This window comes from Dromiciops gliroides, chromosome 1 (genome assembly GCF_019393635.1).
Source record: "Dromiciops gliroides isolate mDroGli1 chromosome 1, mDroGli1.pri, whole genome shotgun sequence".
NCBI classification, from domain to species: domain Eukaryota; kingdom Metazoa; phylum Chordata; class Mammalia; order Microbiotheria; family Microbiotheriidae; genus Dromiciops; species Dromiciops gliroides.
In genome coordinates, this window is record NC_057861.1 from 498,170,611 (window position 1) to 498,189,080 (window position 18,470).

Below are 18,470 nucleotides of genomic sequence, written 5' to 3' on the forward strand. Positions count from 1 at the left end.
TAAGAGACCACTTAGAGCCCAGTCCCCTCATTTTATAAATGAGGAAACAGACACAGGGAGGTTAAATGACTTTCCTGAGGTCTGATTAAAGAGTTAGGATTTGAATCCAGTTCCTCTGACTTCAGAGCCAATGCTCATTTCATTATACCTCCCATAGAGTAGGATCTTTGGGGAGTGGGGGTGGGGGGGTGGAGGAGGATTCAGCTTTTTACCTTATTAGTTTTGAAACTCAGATTTTATTTGCCATTGCTGGTAGGATGAAGAGAGGAAGAAATCTCCTTTTTAAATATTCAGTTAAGTTATGAACTCCTAAGCATCTAGATGAATCACTCAGAAACAAGCACCCTGGCAGTGTTTGGAGCCCAGCCCTTCCTGATGTCTCTACTAAATTCTGTGGGGTATCTCTGTCTACGTCTTCTATCAGTTTTCTCATCTGTAAGATGGCCAGGGACGAAGGTCCCAGTCAGCTGATCTCCAAGGAAGGCCCCTTCTGGCTTTTAATAATACTCCCCTCCCTTTCTTGTTTTTCTTCTTCACTCCATTCTGCACACTGTTGCCAGATTAATCTGTGACCTAGGTACCATTTTATTCCTGTCCTCATAAATTTAGAGTAACTCCTCATTCCTTAAACATCAGCTCAAACCTCCTCTTCATGTTTTCCCTGTCTTATTTATTTGTCCAGCCTTATTTCCTAAGCTCCTTAACATAAAATTTGCATCCTAGTTAGTATATAAGTACATTCTTCTTACTGTCCTTCACACAGTCCACCCTATTACCAAGTTCTCTTCTCTGGACTATACTTTGTTCTCCCATAAGATCTAATATGGCTTCCTGGAATGCCTTCCCTATCTACCTATCTTCTCTACCTATCTAAATTTAAGTTCCCAAATCAATTATTAACTCTTTACAAGTTATTCTAATCTATACACATATTTTCCCCCAAATCTTTTCTTGTTCTTGTAAGTACATATACTTAAGCAATTAATTATCCAACAGTTGTTTTATATGTGTTGTTAGTCTTCTCTCCTCAATTAGATTTATAACCTCCACTTCCAACTCCAATGGACTACTTGACATTCTTTATATGTATTCATGGCTTTTTCTGCCTTCATGCTCTCATGTTCATGCCATTGCCTGTCCCAGAGATATCTTCTTTTTTCTGCCTGCCCCTCTTTCCCGATCTCTGCCTTTTAAAATCCTATCCCCTCTCTTTCAAGGAATTCACAGAATTAATGTGCTTTGGACACAGAGTTGTATTTTTGATATCTGTTTCCACAGAATTCGCCTTTTAAAAATATTAATAGGGGCAGCTAGGTGGCACAGTGGATAAAGCACCAGCCCTGGATTCAGGTGTTCCTGAGTTCAAATCCAGCCTCAGACACTTAACACTTACTAGCTGTGTGACCCTGGGCAAGTCACTTAACCCCATTGCCCCGTAAAATATATATATATATATATATTAATAGCAAAAGATTTTAAACAAACAAAATGATATCTCCTTAAGCCAATAAAATTTTTGTCTCTAAAATAGTGAAGGGAATTTTATTATTTTAAACTTATGTTAAATCATGCATTTTTAAAAAGTATAATTTTGTCAACTGAAAATTTTTAAAATTAAATTCTCTATTGAAGTCTTGAATCACACTTGTAACTATACTATTATAACTAGGTACTATCTGCCAGACAAACTATACCAGACTTATTAAACAAGGAACCCACAGTACACCTAAGTACAGCCCAAATCAGATTAAAATGCGATTGGGAAATATCCAACAAAATAAATAAAAATACAGTAAAACATAGATAATGTTAATATGTAGTTTGCTAAGTTGATATGCTGCTCACAAAGATCATTATATATGGTCTCTATATTATAGTGGTCTCCATTTCTATTTGAGTTTGATGCCACTGGACTAGACCATTTGCAGACAGACAATATTCTGTACATGAGATATAAGAAACATATTTTTAAAAATCATTAATTCTTTCTCTTTCCAATAATTCTTTTAGAGTCTTTTATGCCATCTGCTTTCATCATCCAAACTTGGACTTAATGAAGTTGGCACTGTTATTCAATCTCTTGGGTATACATCTCCAGATTATTATCCTAAATTGCTAAAAAATGTGAGTACTTTATTAGTATTAAAGTTTCCATTGTCAAACACAGAATCAGTAGAAAGGTAAATGGAAATATTTCACTACTCCAGGAAGGATGTTTATCTGTGCTCTGTTTATATCTTCTTACCCTGGACATACATATAGCCATTTAAGGAAGAAATTTCAAAGAGGTGTTTATGAAAAAGGAGAAGGAAGCCTGGAAAGGCTATACTAAATCTGAAGTTTTTTAAAAATTTAAACATAGACCATTTGTTCATCCAAATGTTTTAGTATAAGCTTCCTTGACTTGTATAAACAGTGCCTGGTAGTATCAGACAAATCCTACATTTTAGAAACCTTTTTTTTTTTTAAAGATTTCATGTTATAGTAAAGGATAAATAATACTATTATAAATTGAATCATATAACATGTCTATATTCTGTGCTGCTCCAAAATTCGGCCACATTTAGAAAATGTTCATTAAATAATTCCTACTACATGCTTTTAAAAAGTACTATAGGAAGTCTTATTTGATGTACTCATAGAAATGCTAGCAATAGTAACAACACAAGAAGACTAAACTGAGAAAATAAGTCTAAGACAAGAAAAAATAAAATTATAACTCCATTACACATGATATGACAGCTTACTTCAAGAGCCCAGAAAGTCAACTAAAACATTCATTGAAACAGTAAAGTAGCAGGATAGAAAATAAACACATGAAATCATTAACCACACAGTGTTGGCACTCACTTTAAATTTAATATATACTTAATATTCTATACATAATAGAGTCATTGTTTCTTATACAAGCTTCTTTCTAGTTTTTGTGTATTGAAACATTTATATTTATATTTGTTGATAATTATAAAGTTCATAGTGAAACAATTTGGAAAATAAAAAACAAGCTAAGATTTTAATGTATTTGTCGATAAAACTAATTCTTTGAAAACGTTAAGCATTGAACATTTACAGCTTACTTTTTTTTTTAATTCACCCAAAGCATCCCCTCCCACAACCTCCCTTGTCTTAGAGAATAATTTCTTGCTAGTTAAGAAAGCCAATCTTACTTTTGTTCATATGCCTAAACAGAAATAAGATACCATGGACACTAACAAAATCACAGTTAACCAAATATGTCTTGGTGCAGTTTTCATATATATGGCTCTGACAAAAAAAAAACAAAAAACAAATGGAGAGGTTTGGGGAGTGAAACCTCTCCGGAAATGTCACTCACATCAGCAAAACAGAATTGATCTCATCTTGTTTGCAATGTACATTAACCTGTCACTGATTTTGTTTTACAGATGGTCTTATCATTAGTGACTGAACTCAGAATGAATCATCTTAATGGATTTAGCATTCAAAGAATGTAGGTACCTCCCAAGTTTTAAAATGAACAACTGAAATTTTGAGATAGATATTTTTAAATTCTAGGAAAAAAATAACTATAATTGTACTCATATGATGAATATATCAAAAGATTCCATTAGGCAATCTACTAAAGAGTATGGGGCCATGGGAACAGTAATGGAATCAAGGTAGAGTGGGTTGACTTTGGCAAGGCCGAGTCATCATGTGTAAAAGAAGATAGTGGGAGAAGGTATCAGAGTAATGTAAGATGAGGATGTCAATAAGGAGGAGGGGAGAAAGGGGTCAATGGTAACAGCTAAACAGGACTTGGAAACTCATTAGCTTCTCGCCACCCCCAACTACCAATTTATGTTGCTAATTATATATTTCTTTAATACTGGACTCTCCCTTTATCAAAAGCAAAAGCTTTGAAACCATTCCTTTCCTTTACCATTCCACTCACTTTTTCATTTTTTCTCTTTATCTAAAGCATCTTCTATAACATTTAGTGATTTAGTCAATAATAATAACAACAGCATTTAAGATTTGCAAAACCCTTTATAAAGAGTATTTCATTTTGTCTTCACTACCAAGGAAGGAGGTGCTATATTATGCTCACTTTACAAATGAAGAGACTGAGGCAGACAGTTTAAGTGACTTGCTAGTGTTTGCATAGCCAGTATCTTATCTCTCTTATCTACCTGAAACCAGCTTTGACTTTAGATCTTCCTCACTCCAGACCCAGTGCTCCTTCCACTTCGCCACCAGCTATCTGGATGAAGGTGTTCGCATTGCACAGAATCACAGAGTTGGAGGGAGGGGGGCTCAGAGGCAGTCTACCTACTCAGTAGCCTGATGTAGCTTCTATTCTTGTACTTCTACTTCTTGTGAGAAGGAAAATCACTTCCTCTTAGGACGCCCCTTTACACTTGGGAATGGTGCTAATTGTTATATAGTTTCATTTACAAAAGTGTATCAGTTGTCTTCTCATTCATCTGGGATGCAATGGATGAATATGTAGATTATTCTGATGGAAATTTTGTAAAAGTTGGGAAAGCAGTCATATGAGTTTTTCTCAATTGCCTTTTCCAATGAATGGGTCCATGCTTTTTTCAGAGCATTTGGTCTCTTCTCTTCTGTTAAACATCTAGAGATTTCAGTATGTGCTTCAGCACTCACAAAACTGTATTACCTCTGGCTTGATTTCACATTTGCTTTTTAGATGACCATATTCACTTTAGTAACAATAATAGATGGTACTTACAAAGCACTACAAAGTCAGTAGAATGCTTAATAAATGCCTCACTTTATTCTCACAACAGCCCTTTTAAAAAAGTACTACAGATTTTTTCCTGATTTTTCAAAGATTAAAAACCCAGCTAAAGAGAGGTTAAGTGACTTGGCCAAAGTCACACAGATAATTGATTATTTGAAGCAGCTAGTGTCAAGGTATGGGGAGCCTGGGGTCAGGAAGCCCTGAGGTCAAATCTTGTCTCTGACACACACACTTAAGAACCCTGTAATCCTGAGCTAGTCACAGGTTTCTCTGATTGTAAATGGAAATAATAATTAGCACCTACCTTGTATAGGGTTGAGAGGATCAAATGAGATAGTAACTGGAAACTGCTTAGCACAGTGCCTGGTACATAGTAGGTGCTGTATCCATGCTTATTAGCTTCCCTTTTCCCCCTTTTAAGTGGCTCCTATATGGAAGATGCTGCTCATATCACACCAAGACTGATTAACATTGAGCTTGTGTGATGCTAAAGCTTCCAGAACCACTTGAATAAACTGTTGTCCAGCCATGTCTCTGTCTTCTTACATAGGTTGATTTTTTTTGGATCTAAGACTTTACAGTTAACCCTATTACATTTCGTCTTAGTATGTCCCTCTCTAGCACTGTTAGCTGTTCCTCCTAGCTTTGCATTGTCTATAGGATTAATAATCATGCCTGCCTCCTATGCCTTTGTCCATGTCTCTGATAAAAATGTTAAACTTAAGCTCAAGGCCAGGCACAAATTCCAGTAGTGCTCCATCCATTAGAGAACCATTAATGATCCCTTTATTTTTGGTCCAGTAATTCAGCCATCTTCACATTTGTGAGCAGTTGTATAGCACAGTAGGTAGAGCACTGGACCAGGAGTCAAGAAAACCTGAGTTCAAATCCTACCTTACTGTGTGACCCTGGGCAAATATCATTTAACCTCTGACTAGGTTTCCTCAAGTGTAAAATGGGGGTAATAAGAGCACCAATCTCCCAGGGTGGTTGTAAGGATCAAATCAGGTAGTTTTGGTAAAGTGTTTTGCAAACTGTTCTGGGGGAAATCTATGGGGGTTTGGGGTAGGGGTCCTTAGGATCCCTCTTTAAAGAATTACACTTTTGCACACAAAGCCAATTAGAATAAAATAATAGTTTATTTAGGTGCTAGGGAAAGGAAACCAAGAGAGAAGTCATTGGACTTCTCAAGGTGAGAAGGCATGGCAGAGGCATGGCTCTCTGAAATACCTTTCTCCAAGAGCAAGAGACAGGCAGATACTTTTATAGAGGACTGATGGTGGTCCAATGGGGTCATCATCTGACTGTAGAAAGTTCCCTTATTGGGTGGTGGGTTGGAAGCAGTCTGGTGAGGGACAATTGTTCTGTCCCCTTGGGCCACTTTGGAAGCCATGCCTAATAGGATTATCTCCTCAAGGGGTGGGGGAGACTGGAATGAATAGTGGTGGTCCTGGAGTTATCTCAGCCCAGATCCCTTGCTACTTATCTCTTTAGGTGTGTCTGCCCTTTGGTTTAGTTTCTCAAGGAGAGGGTTCCTTGATTTCCCCCAGAAAACTTCTGAGGTACCCCAGGCCCATAACACAAACCTTAAAGTGGAACATAAAGACTGTCTATTGTTATTACTTAACTATATTATTGGCTAGTTCATAGTTCTTTGTCTTATCCACAAGAAAATCATAAGAGATTTTGGGTTTTTTAAGGGTTCTTTTGTTTATTTGTTTGTTCATTCATGCATGCGTGCATGCCAAAAACAAGGTTAATTGTATCTTCTTTCTGTGACCTTGTTAGAAAAAGAAATGAGGCTTGCCTGGCATGGCCCATTTTTGTACTAACCTTTATTGATTTATTTAAATAATAGAAATAATATTAAAGATCAGTGCAATCAATTAAATGTACTTTGAACCTGCTTACAATTTAAGAAATTAAATAATTCCTATAAAATGTCATTACTCTGTTTTTGTAGGTATTTTTAAAAATGTTTTATTGATACTGTTTCCTAAATCTGTCCCTTCCCACTTACTCACCACATCTCATTCTCCTCCTTGCTCTGTCCCTTTTGACAAATAAATCAACAAAGAATACACATCGATACATTGTCTCTCTTTCTCTGAAAACTGAGGTCTCATTCCAAACTTCTAGTCTACATGTCTCTGCTAAGAGCTGGGAAACAAACTGCATCACCTTTCTTTTAAAGCTGGTCACAATATTGATCAATGTGAAGCTACACACTTTGTGATCACTTCTTTTTCTGGATTTTTAAGAGACATCCATTAAATAACAAGGGCTAGAATTCTGACAAAAGTACAAGTTAAATGCATTGGTCTATAGTTTGCAGTCTCTGCTCCTTTTTTTTTTTTTAAAGTAAGGACATTTTTCCTTTTCCACTTCTTTGATATCCTTCCTATTTTCTCTGAATCACTGACAGTGACTCACTTGAACTCAGCAAAGGCAGCTATGTGTCCTTTTCCCTAAAGATAATTAGGGTAATGATCTGAGACACTTCTCTTTAGTACTTTCCAGTCAAATTATTCTCCTTGATCGAGGAAATAGCAAAGTAAATGTTGAGTATCTGCCTCTTTCCTTCATTAGGGAATCAGGGATCATTGTCTCATTCATCTGGAGCAGTGATGCTGCCCTTCCCTCCCCTCCTTTTTAAAAAACAGTATTTTTTTTTAACTCAATTACATGTAAAAATAATTAACATTCAGAGTTTATTTTTAAATTTTGAGTTCCAAATTCTATCCTTCTTTCCCTCCCCTTCCCTGAAATGGCAAGCAATCTGATATAGGTTATACATAAGCAATCATGTCAGACATTTTCATATTAGTCATTTTGTGGAAGAAAACTTGAACAAATGAAAAGGAAAGTGAAAAATAGTATGCTTTAGTCTGTATTCAGACACTATGTGTCTTTCTCTGGAATTCTTTGGAGGCAGATAGCATTTTTCATCGTGAGTCCTTTTGGATTGTCTTGGATCATCATATTGCTGAGAATAGTTAAGTCAGTTCACATTTGTTCATCATACATTATTGTTGTTACTGTGTACAATGTTCTTCTGGTTCTGCTTACTTCATTCTGTATCAGTTTGTGTGAGTCTTTCCAGGTTTTCCTGAAATCATCCTGCTCATTATTTCCTATAGCACAATAATATTCCGTTACAATCATATACCAAAACTTGTTCAGCCATTCCCCAATTGATGGGCATATCTTTAATGTCTAATTTTTTGCCACCACAAAAGAGCTGCTATAAATACTTTTGTACCTTTAGGCCCTTTCCTTTTTTTAAAAAAAATCTCTTCAGGGTACAGACCTAGTAGTGGTATTCCTGGGTCAAATTATGCACAGTTTTATAAGCATTTGAGCATAGCTCCAAATTGTTCTCCAGAATGGTTGGATCAGTTTACAACTCCGCCATTAGTGTCCCAGTTTTCTCACATCCCATCCAACATTTATTATTTTCCTTTTCTGTCATGTTAGCCAATCTGATGGATGTGAGGTGGTACCTCAGAGATGTTTTAATTTGCATTTCTCTAATCAATAATGATTTAGAACATTCTTTTCATGTGACTATAGATAGCTTTGATTTATTTATCTGAAAGCTACTTGTTCACATCCTTTGAACATTTATCAATTGGGGAATGACTTGTATTCTTATAAATTTGACTCAGATCCTGCCCCTTCTTTGCTGCACTTATTTTCCCAACTACTGCTTTTAAATTCCTCTTTGTTATTTATAGCTTCCTTTACCCCTCTCAGCTCACTCTAAACTTTATTACTTTGGACACTGGCTGTGTCATGCTTTAGCTTTTACTTCAGTCTTCTGTGTATATGTATTTTAAATTTCCTTAATTCACATTTGTCTCTTAAGGTAAATCCTCCCTGTTCTTCAGGGATAGCAGGATTGAGTGCTGGGCCCAGAATCAGGAAGACCTAAGTTCATCCCTCCCTCCTTCCTTTCCTTCCTTTCCTTCCTCTCTTCATGACTTGCCCAGGGTCACACACCTAATCAGTGTTTAAAGCATTTGAACTCAGGTCTTCCTGACTCCAGTGTTAGTGCTCTATCCACTGTGCCGCCTAGCTGCCCCCAGAAGACCTAAGTTCAAATCCAACCCTAGGTATTTACTAGCTATGTGACTCTGGGTAAGTCACTTAACTGTCTGCCTCAGTTTCCTCAACTGTAAAATGTGGATAATAATAGGATTTACCACCCAGAGTTGTTGTGAAGATGAAGATAATATTTGTAAAGCCCTTAGTATAATTCTTGACACATAGCAGACACTTAAATGCTTTTTCCCTACCCCTTCTTCATCAAAAGAATTCTTTTTTGCATGGATTCAAAAAACAGTTAAATTCTATTGATATTTCATGCCCCTAACATACATAAATTTTTTTTCCTTCATGAAGTAGTATCTAATTCCATAGCCAGAGAGAAACTTTCTCTCTACTTATTCTCACAGCAATTTGTTTCTATTTCTCTTATGCCGCCTGTCATTTCAATATTGCATTGTAGTTATTTATGTACATATGGAAGAGTAGGTAGATTGGTAGACTTGAAGAGGGAAAATCTGGGTTAAAATTTTGCTTTGGATATTTAGTCTGTGATGGCAGATACAATTATTTCTCTTTCAGCCTCAATTTCCCTTTCTCTAAAATGAGATGAAGCTCGATGCAGTTCAAAAAGATAATATTAAACATTTTGCAAAGCTTTATGTGCATACTGTATAAGTGTCAGCACTTATTTCTTTCCATTTCCCTTCTTACTAGATTATAAACTCCGTGTAGGAAGGCACTATTTCCTAGTCATCCATATAGCCTCATCAGAACTGTTGCTTACACAGTAGCCATTCAATAAATGTTCGTTTAAGAGGCAGCTAGTGGCTCAGTGGATAGAGCACTGGGCCTGGAGTCAGGAAGACCTGAGTTCAAATCCAACTGCAGACACTTCCTAACTGTGTGACCCTGGATAAGTCACTTAATCTCTGGTTGTCTGACAAAATGGATCCACTGGAGAAGTAAATGACAAACTACTCCAGTATCTTTGCCATGAAAACGCCAAATGGGGACATGAAGGGTTGGACATGACTGAAATGACTGAAGAACAAACAAAAAATGTTTGTTTGATAAACCTTATCTCAAAAAAATTTCTCCTATCTCCCACATAGAACATTACACATAATAGATATTATATGTTTGGTGAGTAATGACAGTACATAGCCATTATTCTGTTCCCTTTGAGGACAAAACAAAGTAAAAGTATGAGTTTAGGATCCATGTTCAAAATAGATTCCCAGTTATGAGAATTGTAAATATTTGAATGGTCACAAAAGAAGGCTGTAGGATTTTCTTTTTTGTTGGTTTGTTTTCTGTTTTTTTTTGTGGGGCATTTGGGGTTAAGTGACTTGCCCAGGGTCACACAGCTAGCAAGTGTTAAGTGTCTGAGGCTGGATTTGAATTCAGGTCCTCCTGAATCCAGGGCCGGTGCTTTATCCACTGCGCCACCTAGCTGCCTCAGGATTGTCTTTTAAAAAGTATGAGAGAGGGGCAGCTAGGTGGCTCAGTGGATAAAGCACCGGCCCTGGATTCAGGAGGACCTGAATTCAAATCCAGCCTCAGACACTTAACACTTGCTAGCTGTGTGAACCTGGGCAAGTCACTTAACCCTCATTGCCCCGCAAAAAAAAAATTAAATAAATAAAAATTAAAAGTATGAGAGATTATAATAGTTTAGGGGTTATCCAATTTACAGTTAGCAATATGAAACATATCTTATGTTTTCCTTTAGTCTAAATGTTATATAATTCTGTGATTAAATTTGCTCTTAAAGAATGAGTATTTATTGATCTTATTTCTTTATCAGAATTCCAGACAGACAAATAAAGGCCATGTCCCTGCTTTGTGTCCCACTCCTTACTCTGCCCGATATCATACCCCTGCTGGAGGCTCTGCTCACCTACCATGGAGATGAGCCTAAGGAAATCCTCTGTTCTGAGTTTTTAGAAGGTGTAAATGAAGCCTTTTTGCAGTAAGTCACATAAAATGTATTCTTTTCCCCCATTCATGTTATGTTTTTGTCATTTTGACTTTGTGTGGGCAAATGTACAGAAATGTGGATCTATATTCCTAAATTTAGAGTAATTTTCTATAGAATTATTTGGCATATTGTTTTCTTTCCTCAAGATAAATAAGTGTTTTAGTAAGTACATATTTTACTCAGTCTCAGACTATGAGATTGAAGAAACTCTTTAGGATTTGATTTAGTTATTTTTTGTAAAAGATACCTATTTATATACTAATAATTACAATAACAAAATTTCGTATGATTTAATAACACATGACTTAATCATGTATTAGAATTTAGGGTTTCTTTACTACCTTTAATCCTGAATTCTTTAAGTACCTTAGGATCTTTGGACAGAACTTATAGATTCTTTTTTTTTTTGGTGAGGCAATTGGGGTTAAGTGACTTGCCCAGGGTCACACAGCTAGTAAGTGTTAAGTGTCTGAGGCCGGATTTGAACTCAGGTACTCCTGACTCCAGGGCCGGTGCTCTATCCACTGCGCCACCTAGCTGCCTCCAGAACTTATAGATTCTTATGGACATGGAAAGCTCCCTACAAAAGAGTAGTGCTTTGAAAAATAAAAATACTCTAGCAGTTATTACTTTTAATAACAAACCCAGAAAACTGATAATATTATATACATGTTTTATTTTTTCCTTTTGTAATCCTTAAAAATCACAAAGAGATGCTTTCCTGGAAATATATCACATTTTAGTTTCATTTTACCTGAAAGATTATGGATCTATATGTTATTAAAGCAGATTTATAAAGAGAATTATGGTAAAGTCAATCCTTGTCAAATACTAGAGCAGACACTTAATTTAATGCTCATAAATATACCTACTTTTTTTTCTCCCAGCATCCTGAAGCCTCTCTGAAATTTACTTATTAAATCTAAATTTTCATTGATATCTGCTTGGGTGGTGGTGTTTTTTTTCTTTTTTGATGTGTCCCTTACATAGTCACTGCATCCAGGTAATTGTTTAAGTCTGCCTAGTGTACATCAGTCAACAGAGTAAATACTTTATATTATCTCATCTGTCTTCCTCTATATATTTACTGAAAATTTTCCAAAGGACTATTGCTTTTAAATAAATTGCCATCTTTTTTGTTTCTACCTTAACCTCTACTTTATTATTAAATAGTACATTTTGATAAAGTATAAAAGTATATTTTGCTAAAATACAGATGACTCCTCAATTTTAATCTCAGCAACTTTTCACTCATTTACCAAAACCCTGAAATTAAACTAACCTCAAATCAGAGGAGAGCGCCGCTTCAGCATTCTTTGTGAAACCTAACAAAATTTTTTTCAGGATATAGTGGAGGAAAAGAGGTATTTGCTTAGAAATAACAGAGTACTTCACCTACCAATGAACAGATAGAAAATTGAAAACATTGGCTCTACAAAGTAACCACTAACCTCACTCCTTCATTTTTTTTACATATTATAGCAGGTTCTCCACCAGCATTGAACACAATTTATTTGGTTTGGAAAATTATCTCTGCAAATACATAAGGAACAGACTGTTCAGAAATTCTGGGTGGTCTTTCACTTGTCCAATTCCTGTGGCTTCAGCTCAGCAAGTTCCACAAGCAGTGGTGTAAGATTCTGGAGATTTTCCATGGATAATTGCCCATAGACAGAACATCTGAACTGCATGTTGATTCTATGATGCTGATTCAGTCACTTACTACAAGTCCTTTTTCTCCACCTTCTAACATTGCTTTGAATGTTCTATGTGATAATTTACAAACCAAAACCACACAATTTCTCTGATTTATGTACCCTGCCCCATATTTGGCTTTCTAGTTATTTGTTTACCACAATAAGCCAGTGGAATTTAATGTGTTAAAATTGACCGTGTATCTTTGGTCTTAGCTTCCAAAAAGTAGTCTCATGTTTTCATGTGACTAGAGTTGGACTATCTTTTTTCATCAGCACATACTTGTTCTCCCACTGAGGTTTTGATAATTTTGAGGAACTTTTCAATTCTTTGGCCAGTCATTTTTGTGGTTGCAGTCATAGAAGCTTCTGTGTCCAGACTCTTAAACTATCATTCCATCCTTTCTGCGATAGTTATTGAGAGCTCAACATATATCTATTGAAAGTATTAGGGGGCAGCTAGATGGCGCAGTGGTAAAGCACCAGCCCTGGATTCAGGAGTACCTGAGTTCAAATCTAGCCTCTGACACTTGACACTTACTAGCTGTGTGACCCTGGGCAAGTCACTTAACCTTCATTGCCCTGCAAAAACAACAAAAAAAACCCAAAACGAAAGTATTAGAAGTGGGGCAGCTAGGCGGCGCAGTGGATAGAGCACTGGCCCTGGAGTCAGGAGGACCTGAGTTCAAATCTTGTCTCAGACACTTGACACTTACTAGCTGTGTGACCCTGGGCAAGTCACTTAACCCTCATTGCCCTGCAAAAACAACAACAAAAAGACAAAACGAAAGTATTAGAAGTGGGGCAGCTAGGCGGCGCAGTGGATAGAGCACTGGCCCTGGAGTCAGGAGGACCTGAGTTCAAATCTTGTCTCAGACACTTGACACTAGCTTTGTGACCCTGGGCAAGTCACTTAACCCCAATTGCTTCACAAAACAAACAAACAAAAAGTATTAGAAGCATCGTGACTTGTACTTTGATATATATTAAAAAACAAAACAACAACTTTAGTTTTTTTAATTCTTGGAGTAATATTTTTTAAAAATAAAGTTCAACCAAGCCTTGGATAATTTACAAATTGTTATCTTTTCCTGTATTAAGCCTCTAGATTCTTCTGAGTCACTCAGCTTCCTTTTTCAGACTTGGGCATATTTGGGAGTTTAACTCAACAAATATATATATATATCTAAGGGGCAGCTAGGTGGCACAGTGGATAAAGCACCTGCCCTGGATTCAAGAGGACCTGAATTCAAATTCGGCCTCAGACACTTGACACTTACTAGCTGTGTGACCCTGGGCAAGTCACTTAACCCTCATTGCCTCACAAATAAATAAACAAACAAATATATATATATATGGAGCTTTTATTCTACAGGAAGGATTCAGTATGTACATAGAACAGTAGAATAAAGGTAATCTCTGGAAGAAGAGAGTACAAGCAAATAGTGTTTGTAGAAGGCATCTGAACCAAAAATTAATTTAAAGATTCTAAAAATGTGCATTCCAGGCATGAGGCAGGGATTGTCATAACTGACCAAGGTGAGAAATGGAATAACCAGTTTTGATAGGAGGTAGTAGTATGATTTGGAGAGTGCATGAGTAGAAGTAATATGAAATAAAACTAGAAAGGAAAGTAGAAGCTAGATTATGGGGGACTTTCAATATCAGGCTAATAAGTTTTGGATTTTATCTTGGACACAATAGGGGGTCCCTAAATGATTTTGAGCAGGATAACTCAAACAGTTGAATTTGTCTCAAATAGAATGTTTTGGTGAATAGAAGAGAAGAGAGACTGGAGGTGAGGAGCTTGATTAAGAAGGTCATCAGTCCAGGTAAATGGTATTGAAAGCCTAAATAAGAGTAGTGTTCATGTTACTGCAAGAAATAGATGCATATGAGAAGTATTGTCAAGGCAGAAGAGACCAACTTTGGCTGCTGTTTGAACATAAGCATGAGTGGTATGAGTAAAGGAAGTTTAGCGATGAGAGCCTATGTAAACCTGTGTCCTCAGCAGAAATAAGAAATTCAGAAGAATAGCAGATTTAGGCATGAGAAGAAAATGAGTTATATTTTGAACATGAATTTGAGATGCTTTTAGGATATTGAGATGGAGGTGTCCACCAGGTGTAGCAATGGAGGATAGGAGTTCAAAAGGCTAGTTAGGATGGTATGTATAAATCTAGGAATCATTTGTATAAAGATGATTATTAAATCTATAGTAGTAGATTATGTCATCAAGGGAAAGAATGTAGAGAGAAGGAGGTCTGGGACTGATCTTTAAGGGACTTTATTTTTAGGGGATAAGAGGTAAGACCAGGTGAAAAATATGTGAATATTTTCTGGTTTGAAGAAAGGGATCTTAGGAGGGTGACACTAATTTTCCCAGGGAAAGGGGAATGGGGACTATCTGTATTGGAAGTTTGAGGGAGAAGATTTGGAATCTACAACAAAAGGATTGGAGCAGAGTAGAGAGGGCCCAGTTGAGATTAGATAACATGAATTTGTAATGGACACAGTCTGGTGTTGTGACTTCCCCCACCATTGTTTGGTTGCTTGGTAATAGGAGCAGAGAAGATAGAGATGATGGTGACTCATGGGTAAGGGTTGGCAGAACATAGGAGGACAGAAGATTCTGTGGTTGTAGTAGTGATGAATAGTTTTAGGAGTAATACAGAAGGAGATATAAAATGGATAACAGTACAGATACTGACATTCTTAAGTATGAGGGCAAGGACTAAGGAGGGAGGAGAATACTGAGCCAAGAACCACACTTTTTCATGGGATTAGAAGAGTGACCTAAAGGCCAGTAAATAATGGTAACAAAGATCTGGACAATTGACATCAGCAAATAAAGTGCACAGATAGGTGCCTGCATGATGGCAACAGGGAAAAGGTCTGGAAGTAGTGGTGGGGAGCCAGAAGTTTGCTCCCTTGCCTTCCTGGACAGTCATGGAGAATAAAAGAAGCATCCCGCACTCCAGCAGATTCAAGATCTGGGAGGTCTTCTAGAGAAAACTAGGTTTCTATGAGTACCAGAAAAGGGAAACTGTTTGAGAGGAAGAGATCCAAGATGATGGGGAATTTTTCACAAGAGAAGAAGTTACAGAAGGCATAGTGGGAGGGAATGGTGTTTTAAAAGGACAGTAGCGGGGCAGCTAGGTGGCGCAGTGGATAAAGCACCGGCTCTAAAAACACACACAAAAAAACCCTGAAGCTTGAGATGGTGCTGCCTTCACTCTGGAAGCAGACTACCACTTTAGCAGAGTTAAAAGTCCAGAGAGAGGGGCGGAGCCAAGATGGCGGAGAAGAAGCAGCAAGCTGCCTGAGCTCTCCTTCTGTTCCCTCAAAAAGAACATTAAATCAAGCCTCTGGACAGATTCTGAAACTACAGAACCTGCAAAGGGACAGAGAGACACAGTCCTCCAACCAGAGATAATTTAGAAGACTTCAGGAAAAGGTCGGTCTGACTCGGGCAAAAGGGAGGCCCAGCGCAGGGCAGCAACCCAGCGCCGAGGGGGTCAGGGCAAGTCAGCAGGAGCTGCGGGCCACAGCCGAACAACTGAGGCCCCTGGAACCTGGTTCAAAAATCTGGTGGCCAAGGACGACAGTGGAAAAACCTACCTGCACCGGCCGGGAGGGCCACGAATGGGTCAGGCGGGAATGGACGCTGGGAGCGGGCGCCTGGCTGGCCGAGCGCACCCAGACAGGAAGTGCAGGGCGGGGGATCTCCACACACCATAAAGGCCTCAGAGTAAAAAGCCAGTCACACAGCACCTATACCCCTGCACAAGAAGCCCAAAACAGGGACCCTGGTGCTCCCAGAGCAGACCTCAACTCAACTTAAAAAATAAATAAATAAGCTGCAATAATGAGTAAGAAGCAAAAAAGAGCCCTCTCCATTGAGAGCTTCTGTATCAATAGGGAAGAAGCCAACGCAAACTCAGATGGGGACAATACCCTCAAATTGCCTACAGGTGAAGCCTCACAAGGGAAGGTGAATTGGTCTCAAGAACAAAAAGCCTTCCTGGAAGAGCTCAAAAAGGATATTAAAAATCAATTGAGAGAGATAGAAGAAAAAATGGGGAGAGAAATGAAAGCAAAACAAGAAAACTATGAAAAAAGAATCAGCAGCTTGGAAAAGGAAGCACAAAGATTGACTGCAGAAAACAATTCCTTAAAAAATTCATCTGGCCAAATGGAAAAAAAAGTGCATAATTTCACTGAAGAAAACAATGCCTTAAAAAATTCAGTTGGCCAAATGGAAAAAAGGTGCATAATCTCATTGAAGAAAACACTGCCTTAAAAAATTCACATGGCCAAATGGAAAAAAAGGTGTATAATCTTACTGAAGAAAACAATGCCTTAAAAATTAAAATTGGACACTTGGAAGATAAGGAATCCATGAGACAACAGGAATCAGTCAAGCAGAATCAAAAGAATGAAAAAATAGAATAAAATGTGAAATAACTCATTGGAAAGACAACTGATCTGGAAAACAGATTGAGGAGAGAGAATTTGAGAATCATTGGACTGCCTGAAAGCCATGATCAGAAAAAGAATCTAGACACCATATTCCAGGAAATTATTAAGGAGAACTGCCCTGATATCATAGAATCAGAGGATAAAATCATCATTGAAAGAATCCACCGATCACCTCCTGAAAGAGACCCCAAAAGGAAAACTCCAAGGAATATTGTAGCCAAATTCCAGAATTATCAGGGGAAGGAGAAAATACTCCAAGCAGCCAGAAAGAAGCAATTTAAATATCATGGAGCCACAGTCAGGATTGCTCAGGACCTGGCAGCTTCAACATTAAAGGACCACAAAGCTTGGGATATGATATTCTGGAAGGCAAAGGAGCTTGGATTGCAGCCAAGAATCTATTACCCAGCAAAAATGTGCATTTTCTTTCAGGGGAAAAGATGGACGTTTAATGACATTGGGGACTTTAAATCTTTCCTGGTGAAAAGACCAGAACTGAATAGAAAATTTGATCTCAACATACAAGACTCAAGAGAAGTTTAAAAAGGTAAACAGAGGGGGAGGGAGGGGAGATTACCCTATTAGGTTAAACTGTTTATATCCCTACATGGGAAGATAATACTCATAACTCTTAAGAATTGTAAATGTATTTGGGCAGAGAGAAGGACTTTACACAGAGGGTATAAATATAAATTGTCTTTGATGTGATGATATTAAAAAAAATTAAGGGGTTAAAAAGGGAGTCTATGGGGAGGAGAGGAAAGGGGAGGTGGAAGGGGATGAATTATATCATATGAAGAGGTGGAAAAAAAAAACCTATTACAATAGAGGGAAAGAAAGGAGGGGTGAACATTGTTTCAACCCTATTCTCATTAGATTTGATTCAAAGAGGGAATAAAATATACGTTCATTGGGATAAAGAAACTTAACTCACTCTTTAGGGAAGCAAAAGGGGAAGGGAAAGGGGGGTACTGATAGAAGGGAGGACAAAAGCAAGGGAGAAAAGGGTAAAGAAAAGAGAGGGGGGTGATAAAAAGGGAGGGCAGATTGGGGGAGGCAGGGGTAAGAAGTAAAATGTCAGTGAGGAGGAATAGGGTGAAAGAAGGGGGGAAAGTACAGAGGAGGTAAATAGAATGGAGGGAAATAGACAGTCAGTAATAATAACTGTGAATGTGAATGGGATGAACTCTGCTATAAAACGGAAGCAAATTGCAGAGTGGATTAAAAACCAGAATCCTACACTATGCTGTTTACAAGAAACACATTTGAAGCAGAGAGATACACACAGAGTAAAGGGAAAAGGCTGGAGCAGAATATATTATGCTTCAGCTAAAGTAAAAAAAAAGCAGGGGTAGCAATCCTTATCTCAGACAAAGTGCAGGCAAAAATAGATCTCATTAAAAGAGATAAGGAAGGAAATTACATCTTGCTTAAAGGTATTATAGATAATGAAGTAATATCAATATTGAATATGCGCCAAGTGGTATAGCATCCAAGTTCTTAGAGGAGAAGTTAAATGAGTTACAAGAGGAATTAG

General features: G+C 37.5%; 1 protein-coding gene across 1 annotated transcript in view; it reads left to right on the plus strand.

The window, feature by feature from the left end:
• The window catches only part of FANCC (FA complementation group C), a 197,524-nt gene that overhangs the window by 98,793 nt on the left and 80,261 nt on the right, over window positions 1-18,470 (plus strand). Inside the window, exons 6-8 of the mRNA XM_043977297.1 lie at window positions 2,011-2,124; window positions 3,405-3,469; window positions 10,584-10,748. Of these exons, the coding sequence (XP_043833232.1) occupies window positions 2,011-2,124; window positions 3,405-3,469; window positions 10,584-10,748 (344 nt within the window). The remainder of the gene's footprint in view (window positions 1-2,010; window positions 2,125-3,404; window positions 3,470-10,583; window positions 10,749-18,470) is intronic.